This window comes from Eriocheir sinensis, chromosome 68 (genome assembly GCF_024679095.1).
Source record: "Eriocheir sinensis breed Jianghai 21 chromosome 68, ASM2467909v1, whole genome shotgun sequence".
In the NCBI taxonomy this organism is placed as follows: Eukaryota; Metazoa; Arthropoda; class Malacostraca; order Decapoda; family Varunidae; genus Eriocheir; species Eriocheir sinensis.
In genome coordinates this window covers 3,968,576-3,992,699 of record NC_066576.1, presented here as the reverse complement: position 1 = coordinate 3,992,699, position 24,124 = coordinate 3,968,576, and the positions used below count along the sequence as shown (strand labels likewise).

The 24,124-nt window shown below is 53.3% G+C and overlaps 2 protein-coding genes and 2 long non-coding RNA genes across 4 annotated transcripts in view; 3 read left to right on the top strand and 1 right to left on the bottom strand.

Moving 5' to 3' along the window:
* LOC126988162 (uncharacterized) overlaps positions 1 to 24,124 on the top strand; it is a 37,235-nt gene that overhangs the window by 10,059 nt on the left and 3,052 nt on the right. The window contains exon 3 of the mRNA XM_050846028.1: positions 14,166 to 14,316. Within this exon, the coding sequence (XP_050701985.1) occupies positions 14,166 to 14,316 (151 nt within the window). The remainder of the gene's footprint in view (positions 1 to 14,165; positions 14,317 to 24,124) is intronic.
* Positions 1,216 to 3,760, top strand: LOC126988159 (solute carrier family 2, facilitated glucose transporter member 6-like). The gene is made up of 4 exons (XM_050846025.1): positions 1,216 to 1,419; positions 2,088 to 2,873; positions 3,022 to 3,154; positions 3,575 to 3,760. The coding sequence occupies exons 1-4, from the start codon at positions 1,337 to 1,339 to the stop codon at positions 3,755 to 3,757; spliced, it is 1,185 nt and encodes a 394-aa protein (XP_050701982.1). The 5' UTR covers positions 1,216 to 1,336; the 3' UTR covers positions 3,758 to 3,760.
* The window catches only part of LOC126988164 (uncharacterized), a 26,100-nt gene continuing 5,050 nt past the window's right edge, over positions 3,075 to 24,124 (bottom strand). Inside the window, exon 2 of the long non-coding RNA XR_007741679.1 lies at positions 3,075 to 3,314. This is a non-coding gene — a long non-coding RNA (uncharacterized LOC126988164). The remainder of the gene's footprint in view (positions 3,315 to 24,124) is intronic.
* LOC126988163 (uncharacterized) overlaps positions 14,511 to 24,124 on the top strand; it is a 10,423-nt gene continuing 809 nt past the window's right edge. The window contains exons 1-2 of the long non-coding RNA XR_007741678.1: positions 14,511 to 18,046; positions 21,525 to 24,080. This is a non-coding gene — a long non-coding RNA (uncharacterized LOC126988163). The remainder of the gene's footprint in view (positions 18,047 to 21,524; positions 24,081 to 24,124) is intronic.

Sequence of the window (24,124 nt, the reverse complement as noted above, 5' to 3'; positions counted from 1 at the left end):
GGTTGAGCAACAGACAACAAAGAGTAGTGATTGACGGATTTAACTCAGAGTGGGCGCCTGTCACTAGTGGCGTCCCTCAGGGCTCGGTCCTTGGCCCAGTGCTCTTCATTATTTACATCAACGACGTGGATGTTGGACTCAATAACCGCATTAGTAAATTTGCAGACGACACAAAGATTGGTAACTCGGTTCTCACTGACGAAGACAGGCAAAGCCTCCAAGAGGATTTGCACAAAATTTCAGCTTGGTCGGATAGATGGGAGATGCCCTTTAACGTAGACAAGTGCCAGGTCCTTCAAGTTGGAACGAGGAATAAGAAGTTCGAATACGAAATGCGCGGCGTTAAACTCAAAAGCGTTCAATGCGTCAAAGACTTGGGGGTCAAAATCGCGTCAAACCTCAAATTCTCACAGCAATGCATCGATGCAGCAAATAAAGCGAACAGAATGTTGGGCTTCAAAAGAAACTTTGTATTCAAGAATAAAGATGTAATACGCTCTACAACAGTTTAGTCAGACCCCACTTGGAATATGCGGTACAGTTTTTGTCCCCCCACCATGCAAAGGATATTGCTAAATTAGAAGGTGTTCAGCGTCGGGCAACGAAAATGATCCCTTCCTTGCGCAACAAATCCTACGAAGAAAGGCTTTCTATCCTTAACATGTTCTCTCTTGAGAAACGTCGCCTGAGGCAAATTGATCGAATGTTTTAAAATACTTAATGGTTTCACGAATGTAGACAGATCAACATTGTTTATGATCGATGACAGTCTGCGCACGAGGAACAATGGCGTAAAACTCAGATGTAGACAAGTAAATTCAGATTGCACCAAATTTTTCTTCACCAACGTTGTAGTGCGAGAATGGAATAAGCTTCCACCATCAGTGGTCCTGTGTAACACGATTGACTCCTTCAAAAATAAGCTCGACCGTCACTTCCTTCAACTTAATATCAACTAGAGTAGAAATGCAACGTTTTGGAGTCTTCTGATTAATGTAAAATCACTTAGGTTTAAGGACAGACCACCAAGTCTGGACCATGGGGTCTGTGTGGTCTGATTTTCTATGTAAATCTATGTAAATCTCTCTCTCTCTCTCTCTCTCTCTCTCTCTCTCTCTCTCTCTCTCTCTCTCTCTCTCTCTCTCTCTCTCTCTCTCTCTCTCTCTCTCTCTCTCTCTCTCTCTCTCGTAACTGCTGCCATGAGCCGTCCATCGCCCGCTGAGGGCCAGCGCTATAGCGGCTCGTCGTCCCCGCAGGCAGCCTGTTGTTCGCGGGCGCCGGGCTGGGCGCCTTCCCGTCGAGCTGGCTGGTGGGGAGGTTCGGCCGCCGCATCTGTATGATCGCCCCGACCCTGCCCACCTTCCTCGGCTGGGCACTAATCGCCTTCGCCGACAACGACATCCTCATCTTTATCGGCAGGTGAGTCACGCAACGCGCCGCCGGGTCTCTTAAGGGTAGTGCAGCCATTGTCGGGATCGGAAGTCGAAGTTGAGGAGTCAGATCACTGGTCTTCCGGGGTCAGACGCCGGGATATGTGTCGGGGGGGGTGGCGTGCGCCGCTGCCGCTTGAGTACAGAATGCAAATAGTGCTGGTAAAGGCTGCTCATGAAAATCCACTGACGGAAAGATTTACATATATTAAGCGGATGAACCGTTTTCTAAGTAACAAATATCTTAGGGTCCCTAAAAATAAAGGGAACTCAGTGAGGTTGGAACGGGACCTTGAGTCTGTGGCGGGAAGTAACCCCCCACCCCGGGACCCAGGGTCAGCGTGACATCCGGGTTACCACACTTAACCTTTCTCAGGTTCCCCAGGTACCCATTCCTCGACCAGCCCGAAAGGGAGGTTGAACAGCCGGGTGGGAAGCGCCCTGCCTGCCCGGGCCGGGATTCAAGCCGAGGCCCGCGGATGTGTAGCTGGGCGTGTTAACGCCTTCAGCACCACTAGTATATTGTATCTACAAGTTGAATAGCTCCGTCCTGACGCAGCGTTATGCGTGTACCTGGAAACTTAATAACAGTCCCTTAGAAATAACTAACTCCTAACAGCCCCTGCCTGCATGCAGTAACGCCTCGCCGCCCCGCAGGTTCGTCACCGGCCTGAGCCTCGGGATGATGGTGCAGGCCTCCAAGATCTACGTGGCGGAGATCTCCAACGCCAGCATCCGCGGCACGGCGTGCACCTTCATGGAGATGGCAAAGCTGAGCGGCTTCGTGCTGGTGGTCGCGATGGCCATCAAGGTGTCCTGGTACGTCATCGCCGGCAGCCTCGCCGTGCTGGCGCTGGTGTACGGCGGCGCCATGCTAGCCGTGCCCGAGAGCCCCAAATTCCTCGCCGTGCAGGGCAGGGAAGAAGAGGCCCGCCGAGTCCTCCGGCGATTCCGAGGCCCCGGGGCGGACGTGGACGCGGAGCTGGCCCTCCTGAGGCACCGCAACCAGCGCAGCGACGGAGCCTCGGGGTTCGCGGCGCTGCTCAAGCGGGACGTGCTGAGGAGCGTGGCGGCGCTGCTGCTGCTGATTACGTTTCGGAGCATGTGTGGCTGCGAGATGATCACCGTGCACTGCACACGCATGCTGCTGGCCACCGGCGTCGCCCTGGACCACACGCTGGGCACTCTCATCGTCAACTCGGCCTACGTGCTCGGGGGGCTCTGCCTCACCATGACGGTGGACCGCCTGGGCCGCCGCCGGTCCATGCTGGTGTCCCTCGCCGTCATGCTGGCGGGCAACACCGTGCTGGGCTGCTACTGCTACTCCTTCCCGGCGAGCGCTGTGCCCGGGCTGGACATCGAGCTCTTGTCTCCGCTGGACGTCAACACGACGGTCTCCTACCTCGCCGGCAACACGACTGTTCCCTACATCGCCGGGCTGAGGTGAGGAGCGCTGGCAGGAGAAATACCGCGCCTGTATAGTCATGTGAAAGTCAGTTTCTTGAGCGATGTTTGAGGCATAGTCCACTGGCCCTCCGCCCCGCTGCATGGGCAACACTGAGGCGTGACGTGTGTGTGCATGTCTTTGCAGTGACACCGGTGACGCGGAGCGGCTGCTGCCGCTGCTCTGCTTCCTGGCCGTCGCCTTCGGGGCCGGCCTGGGCATCGCCAACATTCCTTTGGTGCTGGCGGTCGAGTACTTCCCGACCAACATCAGGGCCGAGGTAAGGCACGCATCTCCCCGTCAGTAAGTCAGCAGCGTCAGGAGTCACTGTTCGTCACCTCCGCGACAAAGGTGTTTCCAGTCAGTGTCCTTCTTCTCCTTGGCTGATGTTTGTGGCTCCGCGACGCCCCGGCAAAGGCTCATCTCTCCTCTTGTCTGACCTGACTCCTAGCAATCCTGTTCTGTTAGTTTGCTTGTCCATCTGCTATCAGGTCGACGCGTGGTGTGGCTGCTCAAGTGGACTTTTCAGTCCAAATCGTCACTAGATTATCTACAACTTTTTCTGTTCGCTGCCATGTCACACCCAGCGCGGCTATCTTCCTTCCTGATGGTGATCATGATGACATAATGCTCTCCTCTCTCTCTCTCTCTCTCTCTCTCTCTCTCTCTCTCTCTCTCTCTCTCTCTCTCTCCCCCCCAGGGCTGCGGGCTGTGCCTGGTGTGGATGGACGTGTGCACCACAGTCATGCTGCAGCTGTACGGCGTCCTCCTGGACAGCCTCACCATCGCCGGCATCTACTGGTTCTTCGCTCTCAGCGCCATGGCCGCCACGGTGCACACGCTCTGCTGCATCAGGGAGACCAGCAAGCGCGACATTGGCTGAGGCGGCGGGGTTGGGGGGGGTGGGGGGGTAAGCACAAAGGAATAAACAACAGCAACACAAGGAGGAAATTTTTCTATCTACTGAATCACTCATCAACCTGCGTCAAACCTCTATACCTGTCCATCTATCTGTGAGACCCCAAATAAAAGAATATACCAATTTATCTATCTGTCAGTTGGTCTATCTATCTATATATATCTAACTATTTATCAATCTATCTATAAATCTGTTTAGCCATCTATCAATCAATCTGCTCAGCTGTCTTCATATCTATCTATCTACCTATCTATCTACGAGGCACCGTTTGCATGCACCGCTGGCACTGACCGAAGGGGACGGGACGCCGTGGAGGGCAGGGCCAAGAGGAGTCCCGCTGGGTGAGTTCATAGGAAGGTAGATAGATACGCAGATATTTAGATAGATAGAGTGGTAGATAGAGAGAGAGAGAGAGAGAGAGAGAGAGAGAGAGAGAGAGAGAGAGAGAGAGAGAGAGAGAGAGAGAGAGAGAGAGAGAGAGAGAGAGAGAGAGAGAGAGAGAGAGAGAGAGAGAGAGAGAGAGAAATTACGTCAGCCAGATGAGGGATTAAGTGAAGAATTAATGACACTGAGGTCCCGTGCGTTGGGTAAGCATAACTATTTCTTGGTGCGCTGTAAGAGAACGTGTCTATGGTGGCTTGCTCGGCGGTACAGCACACAGACTTACCCCAGCAGCATTCGGCCGGGCAACATGCTCGACGCCCCCGCCCCACGCCTCGCCTCAGCTCCCGGCCAGCCTGCAGCCCCCGCCCCGGTGAGGCCGCTGAGCTGGGCGCCGTACACCCCCTCCCTGGACCAAGAGAAGGCCGCCAAGGAGAAGGTGGGCGAAGAGGGGGACGGTTGTGCTCCTCTGAACACCCGGACATGGTTTATTCCTGACACACTCCCCTTGGAAATTATTATACTCTCCCCGGAACATTAATTTTCCCCGTGGACGTTCCCTCAGCCCCTGGACATACCCTTCCCTGGACATTTCCACGTGGACGTTCCCTCAGCCCCTGGACATACCCTTCCCTGGACATTTCCACGTGGACGTTCCCTCAGCCCCTGGACATACCCTTCCCTGGACATTTCCCCTTGGACGTTCCCTCAGACCCCTGGACATACTCTCCCCGGGACATTTCCCCCTGGATGTTCCCTCAGATCCCTGGACATACTCTCTCCTGGATATTTCCTCTTGGACGTTCCCTCAGCCCCTTGGACATACTCTCCCCTGGACATTTCCTCTTGGACGTTCCCTCAGCCCCCTGGACATACCCTTCCTGACATTTCCCGTGGACGTTCCTCAGCCCTGGACATACCCTTCCCTGGACATTTCCCCGTGGACATTCCCTCAGCCTCCTGGACATACCCTCCCCTGGACATTTCCCGTGGACGTTCCTCAGCCCCTGGACATACCCTCACCTGGACATTTCCACGTTGAAGTTCCCTCATCACCCTGGACATACCCTTCCCTGGACATTTCCCCGTGGACGTTCCCTCAGCCCCTGGACATACCCTTCCCTGGACATTTCCCGTGGACGTTCCTCAGCCCCTGGACATACCCTTCCTGACATTTCCCCGTGGACGTTCCCTCAGCCCCTGGACATACCCTTCCCTGGACATTTCCCCGTGGACGTTCCCTCGGCCCCCTGGACATACCCTCCCCTGGACATTTCCCCGTGGACGTTCCCTCGGCCCCCTGGACATACCCTCCCCTGGACATTTCCCCGTGGACGTTCCCTCAGCCCCCTGGACATACTCTCCCCTGGACATTTCCCCTTGGACGTTCCCTCAGCCCCCTGGACATACTCTCCCCTGGACATTTCCCCTTGGACGTTCCCTCAGCCCCCTGGACATACTCTCCCCTGGACATTTCCTCTTGGACGTTCCTCGGCCCCTGACATACCTCCCTGGACATTTCCCCGTGGACATACCCTTCCCTGGACATTTCCCCGTGGACGTTCCCTCGGCCCCCTGGACATACCCTCCCCTGGACATTTCCCCGTGGACGTTCCCTCAGCCCCCTGGACATACCCTCCCCTGGACATTTCCCCGTGGACGTTCCCTCGGCCCCTGGACATACCCTTCCCTGGACATTTCCCCGTGGACGTTCCTCGGCCCCTGACATACCTCCCTAGACATTTCCCCGTGGACATTCCCTCAGCCCCTGGACATACCTCCCCTGACATTTCCCCGTGGACATTCCTCGGCCCCTGACATACCCTCCCCTGGACATTTCCCCGTGGACGTTCCCTCGGCCCTGACATACCCTCCCTGACATTTCCCGTGGACGTTCCTCGGCCCCTGGACATACCCTCCTAGACATTTCCCCGTGGACGTTCCCTCGGCCCCCTGGACATACCCTCCCCTGGACATTTCCCCGTGGACGTTCCCTCGGCCCCCTGGACATACCCTCCCATGGACATTTCCCCGTGGACGTTCCCTCGGCCCCCTGGACATACCCTCCCTGACATTTCCCGTGGACATTCCTCGGCCCCTGGACATACCCTCCCTGACATTTCCCCGTGGACGTTCCTCGGCCCTGGACATACCCTCCCTGACATTTCCCGTGGACGTTCCTCGGCCCCTGACATACCCTCCCTGACATTTCCCGTGGACGTTCCCTCAGCCCTCTGGACATACCTTCCCTGGACATTTCCCCGTGGACGTTCCCTCGGCCCCCTGGACATACCCTCCCCTGGACATTTCCCCGTGGACATTCCCTCGGCCCCCTGGACATACCCTCCCTGACATTTCCCCGTGGACATTCCTCGGCCCCTGACATACCCTCCCTGACATTTCCCCGTGGACGTTCCTCGGCCCCTGGACATACCCTCCTGACATTTCCCCGTGGACATTCCTCGGCCCTGGACATACCTCCCTGGACATTTCCCGTGGACGTTCCCTCGGCCCCCTGGACATACCCTCCCTGACATTTCCCCGTGGACGTTCCTCGGCCCTGGACATACCCTCCCATGGACATTTCCCCGTGGACATTCCCTCGGCCCCCTGGACATACCCTCCCCTGGACATTTCCCCGTGGACATTCCCTCGGCCCCCTGGACATACCCTCCCTGACATTTCCCGGACATTCCTCGGCCCCTGGACATACCCTCCTGACATTTCCCGTGGACATTCCTCGGCCCCTGGACATACCTCCCTGACATTTCCCCGTGGACATTCCTCGGCCCTGGACATACCCTCCCCTGACATTTCCCCGTGGACATTCCTCGGCCCCTGGACATACCCGCCCATGGACATTTCCCCGTAGACAGTCCCTCGGCCCCCTGGACATACGCTCCTCTGGACATTTCCCCTTGGACGTTCCCTCGGCCCCTGACATACCTCCCTGACATTTCCCGTGACATTCCTCGGCCCCTGACATACCCTCCCTGACATTTCCCCGTGGACGTTCCTCGGCCCCCTGACATACCCTCCCCTGGACATTTCCCCGTGGACATTCCCTCGGCCCCTCGACATACCCATCCCTGAAAATTTCCCCGTGGACATTCCTCGGCCCTGGACATACCTCCCTGACATTTCCCCGTGGACATTCCTCGGCCCCTGACATACCCTCCTGGACAGTTCCCCGTTGACAGTCCCTCGGCCCCCTGGACATACCCTACCCTGGACATTTCCCCGTGGACATTCCCTCGGCCCCCTGGACATACCCTTCCCTGAACATTTCCCCGTGGACGTTCCTCGGCCCCTGACATACCCTCCCTGGACATTTCCCCTTGGACGTTCCCTCAGCCCCCAGGACATACTCTCCCCGCGACATTTCCCCTTGGACTTTCCTCGGCCCCTGGACATACCCTCCCTGACATTTCCCGTGGACATTCCCTCAGCCCCTGGACATACCCTCCCTAGACATTTCCCCGTGGACATTCCTCGGCCCCTGACATACCCTCCCTAGACATTTCCCTGGACATTCCTCGGCCCCTGACATACCCTCCCTAGACATTTCCCCGTGGACATTCCCTCGGCCCCCTGGACATACCCTCCCCTGGACATTTCCCCGTAGACGTTCCCTCGGCCCCCTGGACATACGCCCCCGTGGACATTTCCTCGGCCCCCTGGACATACCCTCCCCTGGACATTTCCCCGTGGACATTCCTCAGCCCCTGGACATACCCTCCCTGGACATTTCCCCGTGGACATTCCTCGGCCCCTGACATACCTCCCCTCGACATTTCCCCGTGGACATTCCCTCGGCCCCCTGGACATACCCTCCCATGGACATTTCCCCGTGGACATTCCCTCGGCCCCCTGGACATACCCTCCCCTGGACATTTCCCCGTGGACGTTCCCTCGACCCCTGGACATACCCTCCCTAGACATTTCCCGTGGACGTTCCTCAGCCCCTGGACATACCCTCCCTGACATTTCCCCGTGGACATTCCCTCGGCCCCCTGGACATACCCTCCCCTGGACATTTCCCGTGGACATTCCTCAGCCTCCTGGACATACTCTCCCCTGGACATTTCCTCTTGGACGTTCCCTCAGACCCGCTGGACATACCCTCCCTGACATTTCCCGTGGACATTCCTCAGCCCTGGACATACCCTCCCTGACATTTCCCCGTGGACATTCCTCGGCCCCTGGACATACCCTCCTGACATTTCCCGTGGACATTCCCTCAGCCCCTGACATACCCTCCCTGACATTTCCTGGACATTCCTCGGCCCCTGGACATACCCTCCCCTGACATTTCCCGTGGACGTTCCTCGGCCCCTGGACATACCCTCCCTGGACATTTCCCCGTGGACATTCCTCGGCCCCTGACATACCCTCCCTGACATTTCCCCGTGGACATTCCCTCAGCCCCTAGACATACCCTCCCTGACATTTCCCGTGGACGTTCCTCAGCCCCTGACATACCCTCCTGGACATTTCCCCGTAGACATTCCCTCGGCCCCCTGGACATACCCTCCACTGGACATTTCCCCGTGGACATTCCTCAGCCCCTGGACATACCCTCCCTGGACATTTCCCCGTGACATTCCTCGGCCCTGGACATACCCTCCTAGACATTTCCCCGTGGACATTCCTCGGCCCCCTGACATACCCTCCCTGACATTTCCCCGTGGACATTCCTCAGCCCCTGGACATACCCTCCCTAGACATTTCCCCGTGGACATTCCTCGGCCCCTGGACATACCCTCCCTGACATTTCCCCGTGGACATTCCTCAGCCCTGGACATACCCTCCTGACATTTCCCCGTGGACATTCCCTCGGCCCCTGGACATACCTCCCCTGACATTTCCCGTGGACGTTCCCTCAGCCCCCTGGACATACCCTCCCCTGGACATTTCCCCGTGGACATTCCCTCGGCCCCCTGGACATACCCTCCCCTGGACATTTCCCCGTGGACGTTCCCTCAGCCCCCTGGACATACCCTCCCCTGGACATTTCCCCGTGGCCGTTCCCTCGGCCCCTGGACATACTCTCCCCTGGACATTTCCCCTTGGACGTTAACTCAGCCCCATGGACATACTCTCCCCTGGACATTTCCTCATGGACGTTCCCTCAGCCCTCTGGACATACTCTCCCCTGGACATTTCCCCTTGGACGTTCCCTCAGCCCCCTGGACATACTCTCCCCTGGACATTTCCCCTTGGACGTTCCCTCAGCCCCCTGGACATACTCTCCCCTGGACATTTCCCCGTGGACGTTCCCTCAGCCCCCTGGACATACCCTCCCATGGACATTTCCCCGTGGACGTTCCCTCAGCCCCCTGGACATACCCTCCCCTGGACATTTCCCCGTGGACATTCCCTCAGCCCCTGGACATACCCTCCCATGGACATTTCCCCGTGGACGTTCCCTCAGCCCCCTGGACATACCCTCCCCTGGACATTTCCCCGTGGACATTCCCTCAGCCCCCTGGACATACCCTCCCCTGGACATTTCCCCGTGGACATTCCTCAGCCCCTGGACATACCCTCCCTGGACATTTCCCGTGGACATTCCTCGGCCCCCTGGACATACCCTCCCCTGGACATTTCCCCGTGGACATTCCCTCGGCCCCCTGGACATACCCTCCCCTGGACATTTCCCCGTGGACATTCCCTCGGCCCCCTGGACATACCCTTCCCTGGACATTTCCCCGTGGACGTTCCCTCAGCCCCTGGACATACCCTTCCTGACATTTCCCCGTGGACGTTCCCTCGGCCCCCTGGACATACCCTTCCATGGACATTTCCCCGTGGACATTCCTCGGCCCCTAGACATACCCTTCCTGAACATTTCCCCTTGGACGTTCCTCGGCCCCTGGACATACCCTTCCTGGACATTTCCCCTTGGACGTTCCTCGGCCCCTGGACATACCCTCCATGGACATTTCCCGTGGACATTCCTCGGCCCTGGACATACCCTTCCCTGGACATTTCCCCGTGGACATTCCCTCAGCCTCCTGGACATACCCTCCCCTGGACATTTCCCCGTGGACATTCCCTCGGCCCCCTGGACATACCCTCCCCTGGACATTTCCCCGTGGACGTTCCCTCGGCCCTGGACATACCTCCTGACATTTCCCGTGGACGTTCCTCGCCCCCTGGACATACTCTCCCCATGACATTTCCCCTTGGACGTTCCTCGGCCCCTGGACATACCCTTCCTGACATTTCCCGTGGACATTCCCTCGGCCCTGGACATACCCTCCTGGACATTTCCTCTTGGACGTTCCCTCAGACCCCTGGACATACTCTCCCCTGGACATTTCCCCCTGGACGTTCCCTCAGCCCCCTGGACATACTTTCCCCATGACATTTCCCCTTGGACGTTCCCTCAGCCCCCTGGACATACTCTTCCCATGACATTTCCCGTGGACATTCCTCAGCCCTGACATACCCTCCCTGACATTTCCCCTTGGACGTTCCCTCAGCCCCTGGACATACTCTCCCTGACATTTCCCGTGGACATTCCTCAGCCCCTGACATACCCTCCCTGACATTTCCCCGTGGACGTTCCTCAGCCCTGGACATACCCTCCCTGACATTTCCCCGTGGACGTTCCTCGGCCCTGGACATACTCTCCCCTCGACATTTCCCCTTGGACGTTCCTCGGCCCCTGGACATACCCTCCCTGGACATTTCCACGTGGACGTTCCTCGGCCCCTGGACATACCCTCCCTGACATTTCCACGTGGACGTTCCTCGGCCCTGGACATACCCTCCCCTGACATTTCCTCTTGGACGTTCCCTCAGACCCCTGGACATACTCTCCCCTGGACATTTCCCCTTGGACGTTCCCTCAGACCCCTGGACATACTCTCCCTGGACATTCCTCGGCCCCTGGACATACCCTCCCTGACATTTCCACGTGGACGTTCCTCAGCCCCTGGACATACCCTCCCTGACATTTCCCCGTGGACGTTCCTCAGCCCCTGGACATACCCTCCCTGACATTTCCCCTGGACATTCCCTCGGCCCCCTGGACATACCCTCCCCTGGACATTCCCTCGGCCCCCTGGACATACCCTCCCCTGGACATTTCCCCGTGGACGTTCCCTCGGCCCTGACATACCCTCCCTGACATTTCCCCGTGGACGTTCCCTCGGCCCCCTGGACATACCCTCCCCTGGACATTTCCCCGTGGACGTTCCCTCGTCCCCCAGGACATACCCTCCCCTTGACATTTCCCCGGGGACGTTCCTCGGCCCCTGGACATACCCTCCCTGACATACCCTCCCTGACATACCCTCCTGACATTCCCTCAGCCCCCTGGACATAATTTCCCCTGGACATTCTCACTCCATGACCATAGCATTTTACCTTTAACTTCTCTATCACTTTTTTTTTTTACGTCATGGCCTATTGCGCCGGTAGGCTTCTTCCCGGTGGATCCTGATGGTCGGCCCATGGCTTCTTCCCGGTGGGGCCTGATGGTCGGCCCAGCCCGTTCTGGCGCAGGCGAGTGTTTATAGTGGCGCCATCTTGCATTGGCTCATGCTGCCCTCCCGGAGCTCATCTTTAATCCAAGAATCTAGAGTCCGGGTTGATAGGTGGTCTTCTGGACATCATGTGGGTAGTTTTAAGCCACTCGGCGGCGGCTGAAAAATCCCAGCTTGGTGGCACCGGGCGGGGATTGAACTCGCGTCGTCCTGAACGCGGCGCCGTCATGCTATCCATTCAGCCACCGTCTTACGCCAGTGGTTCCCAAAGCCGTGGCCGCGACCCAAATGAGGGTCGTGAGTGTTCCTGAGGGTTGCTGGAGGCTCTTGGAAAAAACATAATAGTTATTATCTCAAACTGTAAGGACGATTTTAAAATGACAGTTAAGTCAAATTTACATTTTCAGTAATGTCGTTGTATTAGTTCAGTAGGACAGCATGAAGATTCTCATTAACACACTAACAAAAGTAGCGTTGTACTAAAGCGCCCATCCAGTGCGGCACGTCACACCAGCAGCATATTCACGTATATACGTGTCCACACACACCCAGTGCGGCACGTCACACCAGCAGCATATTCACGTATATAACACGTGTCCACACACACCCAGTGCGGCACGTCACACCAGCAGCATATTCACGTATATAACACGTGTCCACACACACCCAGTGCGGCACGTCACACCAGCAGCATATTCACGTATATAACACGTGTCCACACACACCCAGTGCGGCACGTCACACCAGCAGCATATTCACGTATATAACACGTGTCCACACACACCCAGTGCGGCACGTCACACCAGCAGCATATTCACGTATATAACACGTGTCCACACACACCCAGTGCGGCACGTCACACCAGCAGCATATTCACGTATATAACACGTGTCCACACACACCCAGTGCGGCACGTCACACCAGCAGCATATTCACGTATATAACACGTGTCCACACACACCCAGTGCGGCACGTCACACCAGCAGCATATTCACGTATATAACACGTGTCCACACACACCCAGTGCAGCACGTCACACCAGCAGCATATTCACGTATATAACACGTGTCCACACACACCCAGTGCGGCACGTCACACCAGCAGCATATTCACGTATATAACACGTGTCCACACACACCCAGTGCAGCACGTCACACCAGCAGCATATTCACGTACAGAACACGTGTCCACACACACCCAGTGCGGCACGTCACACCAGCAGCATATTCACGTACAGAACACGTGTCCGCCGGGATAGCAGCGAGGAGGCGGAGGACAAATTCATAAATATCTGGAAGTATAACACATTATTATAATTGGAAACAAATTCAGATCAAGACTGTGTTTAGGGTCGCCAGGCCAGGCCAAGACTGTGTTAAGGGTCGCCAGGCCAGGCCAAGACTGTGTTAAGGGTCGCAGCCAGCCACGAGGGTATTAAAAATAGCGTGGCGCGGCACGCCCCTGCAATACTTATCGCTGCCACAGTTCAGGGTCCATATATTCATAAATGTATCTGGCTCCCATTACGACAATTTCCCAAGGCCACGGAGAAGATTAATAGAATATTCATGGATTTATTTCCCGGTCACGGTGCAGAAGTCGGGCATATTTTCTTTTTTCTAGCCTCACATAACTGTCCATGGAAATCCCAGAAACTTCTACGAGAGGCTTTTCAAGCCTGAGGCGCCGATACGTTAAGATTACTACGGCCTGGAGTGCCAGGTGGCGGTGCTCGACCCTCTGTGTGTGTGTGTTGGCGAGGGAAGTGTTCTGCTGGTGTGTGGGCGGCTGTGCTTCCCGCCCGCCCCAGCCAGCACACGCCCATGGGACCGGTTCCTTATCCAAGAAGTAGAAAAAGCACACAGTGAAGGCCGCCCGCCCGTACACAAGGCAGACAGAAAGATAAGCAGCCAGGCATTGTGGCAGGCATACAGGTAGCTAGGTGGGTAGGAAGGCAGGTAGTAATAATAATAATAATAATAATAATAATAATAATAATAATAATAATAATAATAATAATAATGATAATGATAATAATAACAATAATAACACAGGCGGATTCGAACGCTGGTCCCCGACTGTGTGACCTCGAGAAGGATGGAGTCCAGGACGCCGCGCTGAGGCCCACGCTGCTGCAGGTGTGTGTGTGTGTGTGTGTGTGTGTGTGTGTGTGTGTGTGTGTGTAAGTAGAACATAAACCTATCTCTCTCTCTATCTATCTATTTATCTATCCATCAATTTATCTATCTAATTATATGTCTATCTGTCAGTCTGTCTATTTACGAGTGTGTGTGTGTGTGTGTGTGTGTGTGTGTGTGTGTGTGTGTGTGTGTGTGTGTGTGTGTGTGTGTGTGTGTGTGTGTGTGTGTGTGTGTGTGTGTGTGTGTGTGTGTGTGTGTGTGTGTGTGTGTGTGTGTGTGTGTGTGTGTGTGTGTGTGTGTGTGTGTGTTGGTCAGGTCGAGGGTTTAGCGGTGTCCCGACGCTCCCTCCTGCAGGTGGCGAGCATCCTGCTGTCGTCGCTGGCCATGCTGCAGTTCGGCATAAGCTACTCCTGGCCCAACTCCCTCGCCGGCGACCTCCGCACCGACAACTCCACGCTCCTCGGCCACCAGATCTCCGTCACCTCCGTCGGCCACGACCTCGTCGGTGAGTCCCTGCGGCCTCGCGCCCACTAACACTCGATGGCACTAACCTCCCGCAGCATGCATGGCCTTCGAAGGGCACTGTTCGACGGCTCTCCCTGGCACGCCCTGCCAGCCCGGCCACTCTTCGCAGACGCCCCCAGTCAGGTGTTGGTGGCGGATTTGGCACGTTTTTTTCCAGTTTCCTCGCTCCGTGGCGTCACCTTCATCATCCAGCATCGGTTTTCAGCGCGGGGCTCTCTGGACTCCTCTCAGCAATACGAACATTTTTTCCCTGCATGCCGGTGGGTTGCTCTGCTGTTTGCTCAGACTCCCAGGAAGCGCTGCCTTCCTGGAGGATCAGCGCGGCACCCGCACAGTAATCCTTGACGTTACAGCTGGATGGTCCGGCCAAAACAAGGAGGCGTCCGATGAACTTTTGCTGTGTCCCTCCCTGGCCACGCCTCTGGTCCTGGGCGAGGAGGCCGACGAGGCGGCGCGGGCATGGCTGGAGCCGCCGCTGCTTATGCCCCATCACATCCCCGCGTCTTGCAGGGGCCTGTAGGCTGTGCACCCCCACCCCCCTGCGGTCCACTTCTAACAGGCGTGGCGACACAGGAGGCAGGACCTGACTCCCACGACCAAGATGAGGGAGGTCATAGCCAGGGGTGGGCGGTGCTCCTGCATCAGGGGTCACGGGGGGGAGATAGTTCCGCACCCGCGGCCCCTTCACGCAGGGCTTCCTCGTGTCCCGGGGAGTCCCGCCACACCGTGGTGACCGATTGGTCCCTCTGACTGTTCAGCACTTACGGGTAGAGTGCCCCAGTCCAGGGGACCTGCGAAACGGTGCCCCTCCCGGTGCAGGGGCACACTTTCTCTCCCCCCTGGTGCTGGGGTAAGAGGCGCCCTCCCCGGGACATGCAAGAACCCATGCCTGCAAGAGGTTGGCGTCTGTTAACCCACAAAAAACGATCCTCCCGGAAACAGAAGACGCCAAGCCGTGCACACGCCTGGTGGCCTCCTTCCCCTAATGCCATGCACCGTGTTTATGTGCAGGCAGCGTGTGGCGAGAGGGACTCAGCACGACGCCTCACCGCTTCTCAGAAAAGTTGTTCGGCGACATGAACAAAGTTGCTTCAGTGAATGCCATTAATTTTTTTTCAAACAAACCCGTAACCGTGATCTGATTGTTTAATTTCGCTATTAAACCACGGTGGGCTTTTATTAGTGTTAATTCGCTTCTCGCACAAGGGGACGAATGTGTTCTGCTGAGTGAGTAAGTGATTTTTAAGGTTTAGCCAGGCTTCATCTACGTTGCCGTCATCTGATAGTTGTATTTCTGTTAGTTTTTGTCGGATTTCTACGAAGTTAGCTCTTTTGAAATTGGGCACCTTTACTTTATTTTCAGTCACTGATGATTGAGCTCTAATGTCGACGCGCACTAATTTATGATCGCAAGAACCGAGGTGTTCTCCTACCGTGACACTACTGACTAGGTTATCTTGGGTCGTTATAACAAGGTCGAGTATATTATTTTGTCAAGTTGGCTCAGAAACCATTTGGCTTAGATAATTTTCTTCTAGAAATTCGATCATTCTATGTGACTCGCCTTCTGTACCTGACAGTGTCGCCCAGTCGATATGGGGGAGGTCAAAGTCTCCTAATATCAGTGAGTCGTTGTTATTAAGTGACTGCCTTAAGACGCTGTACATTTCAAGGTTTCAAGGATGAAAATTATGATGTAATCTATCTTGATTTTAGTAAAGCGTTTGACAAAGTTCCTCACCAACGACTGTTGCTTAAATTACAGGCTCACGGAGTAGAGGGTAAAGTTTTGAACTGGGTCAAGGCGTGGCTTAGCAATAGGAAGCAAAGAGTGCAAATCAATGGTAAAAGATCTGACTGGGGATGTGTTACGAGTGGGGTCCCACAAGGTTCGGTATTAGGTCCACTTTTGTTTATTATTTATATCAATGACTTAGATACAGGAATTAGTAGTGATGTTAGTAAATTTGCAGATGATACCAAGATCGGTAGAGTAATTGAGTCGGATCAGGACGCTAGTATTCTCCAAGGTGAACTCAACAGATTATATGACTGGGCGGATAAATGGCAGATGGAGTTCAATGTAGGGAAGTGCAGTATTCTGAGTGTAGGTAGGAACAACCCCTCACATAACTATTGCTTAAATGACACGCTCATAATTAGGTCTGGGTGCGAGAGGGATATAGGGGTCTTAGTGAGCTCTGATCTCCGTCCAAGGGCACAATGCATTCAAGCTAGAAATCGAGCTAATAGGGTACTGGGATTTATTTCAAGGAGCGTAAGCAACAGAAGCCCCGAAGTCTTCCTCAAACTATATTTAGCATTAGTTAGACCTCATCTTGACTATGCGGTTCAGTTCTGGTCACCTTACTATAGAATGGATATCAAAATGTTAGAATCGGTGCAGAGGAGGATGACTAAGATGATTCAGGGGTTGAGAAACTTGCCATACGAGGGAAGACTTAAACAGTTAAACTTGCATTCTCTAGAAAGGCGAAGGGTGCGTGGAGACATGATCGAGGTTTATAAATGGATGAAGGGCTTTAATAAGGGAGACATTCATAAGGTTTTGTTGGTAAGAGAACCGGGTAGGACACGAAGTAACGGGTTTAAACTGGATAAATTCAGATTCAACAGGGACATAGGCAAAAATTGGTTTACTAACAGGGTGGTGGATGAGTGGAATAGGCTTAGCAGTCATGTGGTGAGTGCCAATACAATTGTCACATTCAAAAATAGACTAGATAAATTCATGGACAGCGATATTAGGTGGGGTTAGATACACGGGAGCTTAGGGTCAAAGGAGCTGCCTCGTACAGGCCTACCGGCCTCTTGTAGACTCCTGCGTTCTTATGTTCTTATGTTCTTATGTCATCGAGTGATTGACCGGGAGGTCTGTAGGTGACAGATATATTTAAATTGACTTTTGCAATGTTTACTCGCACGCACAAATGTTCAACGTTACTGTTTCCCGGTGTTTTGTCAGTGGGTTGCAAATAGCTTTTGACATAAAGGGCGACGCCACCGCCTCTACGGTTTACACGATCTTTGTTGAAGAGTCTGTAGCCATCTATGTTGTATTCGGATCTTAAATCAATATTTGTGGTGTCGATAAATGTTTCGGTTATAGCAATTATGTCAAAATTTTCTGTTAAAGCAAGACATCTCAGTTCATCAAATTTGTTTCTTAGGCTACGCGCATTGAAACTAAGGATTTTTAAGTTATCTAGAGGCTTGGTAATAGAGGTGGTGGTACTTGCGGGATCACGGTTACGGGAGAGAGAGAGAGAGAGAGAGAAATTACGTCAGCCAGATGAGGGATTAAGTGAAGAATTAATGACACTGAGGTCCCGTGCGTTGGGTAAGCATAACTATTTCTTGGTGCGCTGTAAGAGAACGTGTCTGCAGTGGCTTGCTCGGCGGTACAGCACACAGATGTACCCCAGCAGCAGTCAGCCGGGCAACATGCTCGACGCTCCCGCCCCACGCCTCGCCTCAGCTCCCGGCCAGCCTGCAGCCCCCGCCCCGGTGAGGCCGCTGAGCTGGGCGCCGTACACCCCCTCCCTGGACCAAGAGAAGGCCGCCAAGGAGAAGGTGGGCGAAGAGGGGGACGGTTGTGCTCCTCTGAACACCCGGACATGGTTTATTCCTGACACACTCCCCTTGGAAATTATTATACTCTCCCCGGAACATTAATTTTCCCCGTGGACGTTCCCTCAGCCCCTGGACATACCCTTCCCTGGACATTTCCACGTGGACGTTCCCTCAGCCCCTGGACATACCCTTCCCTGGACATTTCCACGTGGACGTTTCCTCAGCCCCTGGACATACCCTTCCCTGGACATTTCCACGTGGACGTTTCCTCAGCCCCTGGACATACCCTTCCGTGATGGACCACTGATGGTGGGAGCTTATTCCATTCTCGCACTACAACGTTGGTGAAGAAAAATTTGGTGCAGTCTGAATTTACTTGTCTACATTTGAGTTTTGTGCCATTGTTCCTCGTTCGCAAAGTGTCATCGATCATAAACAGTTTTGATCTGTCTACATTCGTGTAACCATTAAGTATTTTAAAACATTCGATCAGTTTTCCTCGGAGGCGACGTTTCTCAAGAGAGAACATGTTAAGGGTGGAAAGCCTTTCTTCGTAGGATTTGTTGCGCAAGGAAGGGATCATTTTTGTTGCCCGACGCTGAACACCTTCTAATTTAGCAATGTCCTTTGCATGGTGGGGAGACCAAAACTGTACCGCATATTCCAAGTGGGGTCTGACTAAACTATTGTAGAGCGGAAGTATTACATCTTTATTTTTGAATAAAAAGTTTCTTTTAATGAAGCCCAACATTCTGTTCGCTTTATTTGCTGCATCGATGCACTGATGTGAGAATTTGAGGTTTGATGCGATTTTAATCCCCAGGTCCTTAACGCATTGAACACTTGTGAGTTTAACGCCGCGTATTTCGTAATCGAACTTCTTATTTTTTGTTCCAACTTGAAGGACCTGGCACTTGTCTACGTTAAAGGGCATCTCCCATTTATCCGACCAAGCTGAAATTTTGTGCAAATCCTCTTGGAGGCTTTGCCTGCCTTCGTCAGTGAGAACCGAGTTACCAATCTTTGTGTCGTCTGCAAATTTACTAATGCGATTATTGAGTCCAACATCCACGTCGTTGATGTAAATAATGAAGAGCACTGGGCCAAGAACCGAGCCCTGAGGGACGCCACTAGTGACCGGTGCCCACTCTGAGTTAAATCCGTCAATCACTACTCTTTGTTGTCTGTTGCTCAACCAATTCGCGATCCATTGGTTTACTTGACCGTCAATGCCTATTTGCTTTAATTTATAAAGTAATTTATGATGTGGGACTTTATCAAACGCTTTCTGGAAATCAAGATAGACTACGTCCACTGATTTGGTTACGTCATAAATTGAGAAGAGATCGGTATCAAAGGTCAGTAGGTTTGACAGGCAAGATCTTTTGTTACGGAAGCCATGTTGTGAATCTCCAATTAATGAGTGGCTTTCGAGGTAACTCACAATTTTGTCTCTAATTATGCTCTCGAGTAGCTTACCTACAATTGAAGTTAGACTAATGGGTCGGTAGTTACCTGGTATTTTTTTGTCTCCTTTCTTAAAAATCGGTGTCACGTTAGCCTTTTTCCAATCCGAAGGGACGATGCCTTGTCGCAAGGACATATTGAATAGGGTAGTGAGGGAGGAGAGTATTTCGCTCTTTGTTTCTTTAAGCAGAATAGGATATACTTTGTCGGGTCCGGGACTTTTATTTGTTTTAAGTGAATGGAGAGCTTTAAGGACTTCATCGGTTGTTATTTCAAAATTAGGCAATGCATGCTCGAGATTTACAATTGTACTGGTGTTGTTGGTAGCGAGAGGAAGACTGTTAGTATTAAACACCGAGGAAAAGTAATTGTTTAAGAGGTTTGCAATATGTTGGCTATCAGTCACTAGTGCACCGTCGCTGTTTGTTAAAGGTCCAATACCACTTTTGATCGCCTTTCTGTTGTTTATGTAACTGAAGAAAGATTTCGGATTATTTTTACAGTTGGCTGCAATATTTTCTTCATATCTACGCTTTGCCTGACCTACTAGTCTTTTTTCTCGTCGCCTGGCATCATTATAAAGTCTAATGTTTTCGGGCGTGCTTTGTTCTTTCTTTAACCTGTAAAACAATTTTCTCTCATTGACTGATTGTTTAATTTCGCTATTAAACCACGGTGGACTTTTATTAGTGTTAATTCGCTTCTCGCACAAGGGGACGAATGTGTTCTGCTGAGTGAGTAAGTGATTTTTAAGGTTTAGCCAGGCTTCATCTACGTTGCCGTCATCTGTTAGTTGTATTTCTGTTAGTTTTTGTCGGATTTCTACGAAGTTAGCTCTTTTGAAATTGGGCACCTTTACTTTATTTTCAGTCACTGATGATTGAGCTCTAATGTCGACGCGCACTAATTTATGATCGCAAGAACCGAGGTGTTCTCCTACCGTGACATTACTGACTAGGTTATCTTGGGTCGTTATAACAAGGTCGAGTATATCATTTTGTCGAGTTGGCTCAGAAACCATTTGGCTTAGATAATTTTCTTCTAGAAATTCGATCATTCTATGTGACTCGCCTTCTGTACCTGACAGTGTCGCCCAGTCGATATGGGGGAGGTCAAAGTCTCCTAATATCAGTGAGTCGTTGTTATTAAGTGACTGCCTTAAGACGCTGTACATTTCAAGGTCGTCATCGAGTGATTGACCGGGAGGTCTGTAGGTGATAGATATATTTAAATTGACTTTTGCAATGTTTACTCGCACGCACAAATGTTCAACGTTTCTGTTTCCCGGTGTTTTGTCAGTGGGTTGCAAATAGCTTTTGACATAAAGGGCGACGCCACCGCCTCTACGGTTTACACGATCTTTGTTGAAGAGTCTGTAGCCATCTATGTTGTATTCGGATCTTAAATCAATATTTGTGGTGTCGATAAATGTTTCGGTTATAGCAATTATATCAAAATTTTCTGTTAAAGCAAGACATCTCAGTTCATCAAATTTGTTTCTTAGGCTACGCGCATTGAAACTAAGGATTTTTAAGTTATCTAGAGGCTTGGTAATAGAGGTGGTGGTACTTGCGGGATCACGGTTACGGGAGAGAGAGAGAGAGAGAGAGAGAGAGAAATTACGTCAGCCAGATGAGGGATTAAGTGAAGAATTAATGACACTGAGGTCCCGTGCGTTGGGTAAGCATAACTATTTCTTGGTGCGCTGTAAGAGAACGTGTCTGCAGTGGCTTGCTCGGCGGTACAGCACACAGATGTACCCCAGCAGCAGTCAGCCGGGCAACATGCTCGACGCTCCCGCCCCACGCTTCGCCTCAGCTCCCGGCCAGCCTGCAGCCCCCGCCCCGGTGAGGCCGCTGAGCTGGGCGCCGTACACCCCCTCCCTGGACCAAGAGAAGGCCGCCAAGGAGAAGGTGGGCGAAGAGGGGGACGGTTGTGCTCCTCTGAACACCCGGACATGGTTTATTCCTGACACACTCCCCTTGGAAATTATTATACTCTCCCCGGAACATTAATTTTCCCCGTGGACGTTCCCTCAGCCCCTGGACATACCCTTCCCTGGACATTTCCCCGTGGACGTTCCCTCAGCCCCTGGACATACCCTTCCCTGGACATTTCCCCGTGGAGGTTCCCTCAGCCCCTGGACATACCCTTCCCTGGACATTTCCCCGTGGACGTTCCCTCAGCCCCTGGACATACCCTCCCCTGGACATTTCCACGTGGACGTTCCCTCAGCCCCTGGACATACCCTTCCCTGGACATTTCCACGTGGACGTTCCCTCAGCCCCTGGACATACCCTTCCCTGGACATTTCCACGTGGACGTTCCCTCAGCCCCTGGACATACCCTTCCCTGGACATTTCCACGTGGACGTTCCCTCGGCCCCCTGGACATACCCTCCCCTGGACATTTCCACGTGGACGTTCCCTCAGCCCCTGGACATACCCTCCCCTGGACATTTCCCCGTGGACGTTCCCTCGGCCCCCTGGACATACCCTCCCCTGGACATTTCCCCGTGGACGTTCCCTCGGCCCCCTGGACATACCCTCCCCTGGACATTTCCCCGTGGACGTTCCCTCGGCCCCCTGGACATACCCTCCCCTGGACATTCCCTCAGCCCCCTGGACATAATTTCCCCTGGACATTCTCACTCCATGACCATAGCATTTTACCTTTAACTTCTCTATCACTTTTTTTTTTTACGTCATGGCCTATTGCGCCGGTAGGCTTCTTCCCGGTGGATCCTGATGGTCGGCCCATGGCTTCTTCCCGGTGGGGCCTGATGGTCGGCCCAGCCCGTTCTGGCGCAGGCGAGTGTTTATAGTGGCGCCATCTTGCATTGGCTCATGCTGCCCTCCCGGAGCTCATCTTTAATCCAAGAATCTAGAGTCCGGGTTGATAGGTGGTCTTCTGGACATCATGTGGGTAGTTTTAAGCCACTCGGCGGCGGCTGAAAAATCCCAGCTTGGTGGCACCGGGCGGGGATTGAACTCGCGTCGTCCTGAACGCGGCGCCGTCATGCTATCCATTCAGCCACCGTCTTACGCCAGTGGTTCCCAAAGCCGTGGCCGCGACCCAAATGAGGGTCGTGAGAGTGTTCCTGAGGGTTGCTGGAGGCTCTTGGAAAAAAAACATAATAGTTATTATCTCAAACTGTAAAGGACGATTTTTAAAATGACAGTTAAGTCAAATTTACATTTTTCAGTAATGTCGTTGTATTAGTTCAGTAGGACAGCATGAAGATTCTCATTAACACACACTAACAAAAGTAGCGTTGTACTAAAGCGCCCATCCAGTGCGGCACGTCACACCAGCAGCATATTCACGTATATAACACGTGTCCACACACACCCAGTGCAGCACGTCACACCAGCAGCATATTCACGTATATAACACGTGTCCACACACACCCAGTGCGGCACGTCACACCAGCAGCATATTCACGTATATAACACGTGTCCACACACACCCAGTGCAGCACGTCACACCAGCAGCATATTCACGTATATAGCACGTGTCCACACACACCCAGTGCGGCACGTCACACCAGCAGCATATTCACGTATATAACACGTGTCCACACACACCCAGTGCGGCACGTCACACCAGCAGCATATTCACGTATATAACACGTGTCCACACACACCCAGTGCGGCACGTCACACCAGCAGCATATTCATGTACAGAACACGTGTCCACACACACCCAGTGCGGCACGTCACACCAGCAGCATATTCATGTACAGAACACGTGTCCACACACACCCAGTGCAGCACGTCACACCAGCAGCATATTCACGTATATAACACGTGTCCACACACACCCAGTGCGGCACGTCACACCAGCAGCATATTCACGTATATAACACGTGTCCACACACACCCAGTGCGGCACGTCACACCAGCAGCATATTCACGTACAGAACACGTGTCCACACACACCCAGTGCGGCACGTCACACCAGCAGCATATTCACGTACAGAACACGTGTCCGCCGGGATAGCAGCGAGGAGGCGGAGGACAAATTCATAAATATCTGGAAGTATAACACATGATTATAATTGGAAACAAGTTCAGATCAAGACTGTGTTAAGGGTCGCCAGGCCAGGCCAAGACTGTGTTAAGGGTCGCCAGGCCAGGCCAAGACTGTGTTAAGGGTCGCAGCCAGCCAGGAGGGTATTAAAAATAGCGTGGCGCGGCACGCCCCTGCAATACTTATCGCTGCCACAGTTCAGGGTCCATATATTCATAAATGTATCTGGCTCCCATTACGACAATTTCCCAAGGCCACGGAGAAGATTAATAGAATATTCATGGATTTATTTCCCGGTCACGGTGCAGAAGTCGGGCATATTTTCTTTTTTCTAGGCTCACGTAACTGTCCATGGAAATCCCAGAAACTTCTACGAGAGGCTTTTCAAGCCTGAGGCGCCGATACGTTAAGATTACTACGGCCTGGAGTGCCAGGTGGCGGTGCTCGACCCTCTGTGTGTGTGTGTTGGCGAGGGAAGTGTTCTGCTGGTGTGTGGGCGGCTGTGCTTCCCCGCCCGCCCCAGCCAGCACACGCCCATGGGACCGGTTCCTTATCCAAGAATTAGAAAAAGCACACAGTGAAGGCCGCCGGTACACAAGGCAGACAGAAAGATAAGCAGGCAGGCATTGTGGCAGGCATACAGGTAGCTAGGTGGGTAGGAAGGCAGGTAGTAATAATAATAATAATAATAATAA

What these genes read in the sequence shown, in the direction of transcription:
- LOC126988159 (XM_050846025.1), top strand. Translation starts at nt 1,337, where the DNA reads ATGATCGCCCCGACCCTGCCCACCTTCCTCGGCTGGGCACTAATCGCC. An exon ending in ATCCTCATCTTTATCGGCAG is followed by an intron (nt 1,420 to 2,087) that starts GTGAGTCACGCA and finishes GCCGCCCCGCAG; the next exon opens with GTTCGTCACCGGCCTGAGCC. An exon ending in CGACCAACATCAGGGCCGAG is followed by an intron (nt 3,155 to 3,574) that starts GTAAGGCACGCA and finishes TCTCCCCCCCAG; the next exon opens with GGCTGCGGGCTGTGCCTGGT.